Raw genomic sequence first — 2,942 nt, 5'->3', positions numbered from 1 at the left:
GCTACCCGTGCCAAGGGCCCTCGGCACCACCCTTAACACCAACCACCCACTGTGGGGCTGGAAGGCATTGATGATCTGGCAAAACCTCTTGTAACCAAAGGACCTTGGCTGATGGTCACTCTACTTGAACCTCAGCCTGGCTCCCTTCCATTTGCTGTTCATGACCTTTCTGTGTTCTAACTCAATAAAGCTTTCCTGTATCATATCTTAAGCTGACTCCTTCCTTCTTCCCCAAAGACTCTTCTAATCTCACTCAGCAATAAGCCAGGATTGGGTTAGGTTTAGGGTTAGGGTTACGGTTCGCCCACTGGGGTGGGTGAGAAGGTGCACCAATACCTCTTTTAGGAAATGTTTCCCCATTCTACTACCAACTGGCACAATTTGCTCTTCCAGTGCATCATCACACAAACCCTTCAGCTCCTGAATCACAGGCCTAGATACACTAATGCAGGTCTATCCCTGCCTCTGATACATGCCCGTCTGGGTGGCGTGTTTACTTTTCTGGACACCAACAGCTCCATGTACCTGTGTGGAGAACAGGGATGAGTGGTGACCCACAGACTCATCCTGGAACCAGTATAACTTCCTGACTCTCATCATCTTCCAGGTCCATCTACAGATCCGCTCAAGCAGGTTCCATGTCTTCCTTGTCTTTGGGGGCTCAGAGTTCAACACAGAACTCTGATCTTAGTATAAGAGAGGAGATGGTGAGATTCCTCCTCTCTCTTGTCCTGCCCACGCTGTGGGGATGAACCCAGGACATGGAGGGTTTCTGTTTGGCGAGCGCACATGGCTGGGACACATCCAATTCATCATCTACCAACAGTCCAAGTGCCTTCTTTGCCCATGGAATTCCATCTGTTTTCACTTGTGCTCTTCCCCCTTGTGTGTGCACTGCTGAGAACAGCCGGGCTCCCTCAACTTCAATCCCTGCCATCAGGGATTTCACACACTGATGACACCCTCCTGTCCATCCTTGTCCCCTGCGAGTCTCAGCTCTCTCAATCCTCTAGGAATGATTCTCCAGCCATTTCAGTATCTTGGTAGCCCTGATCTAGACTTGCTTCACTAAGCCCTTGTGCTTCTTTCCCTGGGCAGCCCAGAACTGCCCACACCACCTCACACGGGACCCCACCAGTGCGCTAAAGAGAGGAAAGGCCACTTCTCCCAACTTCATGACAAGAACTGTCTGAAACCTATCTCGGGCAGTGGTGATGCCTTTTCAAGGAAGGAAAGGATTGAGACCTTGTGGTCCCTTTGCTCTCCACCAGCACCACAGGGTCCTGCTCAGCAAAGCATCTTTCCAGCCTCAGCCCCCTGCATGACCTGGGGCCCAGTGCCATTCCTGACCAGATGAAGAACTTCACATTTCCCTTGCTTGAACTTCAGGAGATTCCTTTAACCCTCAGTCTCCACGTCCCTCTCACTTGTGGCACAACCATCCATTGCCTCAGCCGCTCCATCATCTGCCAACTTGCTGATGGGACAACAGTCCCACTGCCCATGTCATTGGTGAGGATCTTGAACAGGATTGGCCCCATGGATACAACTCTTGACCTACTTCCCTTGAGACTTGCCTCTATTGGCACTTTGGGCCACTGATCTGCAGCCTCTGGGCACAGCCCCGTAGCCACTCGCAGCCCACTCACTGCACTCTCAGGAAACCCAGACTTGCTCGGCTGCTCTGGGAGTGGAGAATGGCAAGGAGCCTCAAAGGCTTCACAAAAAGGTTGACTTCAACAGCAGCCACAGCTCTCTCCTCATGCCCAGGCCGAGTCACTGGGACAGAGCTGACACAGAGCTCAGACAAGGGCCATTTCCTGAACAGAAATCCTCCAAGAGGAGTTGCCTCAGCCCTGGGCACTCTCCACGACTCAAGACCCCAAAGACCTGGCTCACCGCTCCCCTGCTGCCACTCTCATTTGGCCTCTGCTCCCTTGCACATGTGCCACCGACCTTCCTGGAATCAGTTCAGCAGGAAAAGACCCTTGAAATTGAGTCCAACTGTTAATGCAGGACTATGAAATCCACCACTAAACAGCCAGATCTTAGAAACCTTTTTCTTGAAAAAGATCTAAATTTAAAATATAAAGTTTAACCTTTCCCTCAACACTACCAAGACCACCACTTACCCATGTCCCCAAGTGACACATCTACAGGGATATTAAATCCCTGCAGGGATGAAGACTCCACCACTACCCTCTGCAGTCTGTGACAGGAAGGACAACCATCTCCATGAAGGAATATTCCTTAATATCCAACCTAAACTTCTCCTGGAGACACTTGGACTCTGGATTCCTGCTCTCCTATGGGCCACTAAAAGGGAAACAAGTTTCACACCAACTTCATTACGACCTCCATTCAGATAACAGACATCGGTAGTTGTCATGCAAGAAAAACTTTATTGCGACAAAATAGTGAAAAAGCAGAAGCAGTCAGTGGAAGGTAACTGGGCTGAGGTGCAATCAGGGCAACCATCAGCCGAGGTCCTTTGCTTGCAGTAGGTTTGGCCAGAGCATCACAGCCTTCCTGCCCCACACTGGGAGCAGCCCAGCAGAGGTGCCCAATGGTCTCTGGCTTGGGAGAAGGGGTTTGCAGCAGAGGGGACTGGACAGAGCCAAAGGGGCGATGCAGAGCAGGGAGTGGGAGAAGAGGAGGAGGAAGATGGGCCATGCTTGCAGGCAGCCTGGGCCGGCCCTTTGGCTGCTGCCTTGCTTGGTGGCCTGAGAGTAGGAGCTGGAAGCGCTGAGCACGTTTGAGAGCCTGGGCCCAGAGAGGCGCCTTCAATGCCTGAGATGTGTTCCAGGGAGTGGATGGTTGGTGTCAAGGGCGGTGCTGAGGGTCCTTAGCAGATGTAGCCACCCCTTCTGCCATAGCAGCCCAGGCCTCCCAGCCCATAGCCAAATCCACGGCCATAGCCAAGGCCATAGCCAAAGCCACCA

General features: G+C 52.2%; 1 protein-coding gene across 5 annotated transcripts in view; it reads right to left on the bottom strand.

Moving 5' to 3' along the window:
- Positions 1 to 2,942, bottom strand: part of LOC108447739 (feather beta keratin-like) — a 69,910-nt gene that overhangs the window by 6,393 nt on the left and 60,575 nt on the right. For 4 of the 5 annotated variants that reach the window (XM_017738656.1, XM_017738659.1, XM_017738657.1 and 1 more), the window contains one exon: positions 2,380 to 2,942. In XM_017738656.1, the coding sequence (XP_017594145.1) occupies positions 2,846 to 2,942 (97 nt within the window). In that variant the 3' untranslated portion in view covers positions 2,380 to 2,845. Of the gene's footprint in view, positions 1 to 2,379 lie in introns of those variants that run through there. The other variant, XM_017738658.1, reaches the window with a different exon arrangement.

The sequence above is a fragment of the Corvus brachyrhynchos genome, unplaced genomic scaffold (assembly GCF_000691975.1).
Source record: "Corvus brachyrhynchos isolate BGI_N302 unplaced genomic scaffold, ASM69197v1 scaffold437, whole genome shotgun sequence".
Lineage (NCBI taxonomy): Eukaryota > Metazoa > Chordata > Aves > Passeriformes > Corvidae > Corvus > Corvus brachyrhynchos.
Note: the sequence above shows the minus strand (reverse complement) of the source record. Positions and strands in the feature narration are given on the sequence as shown.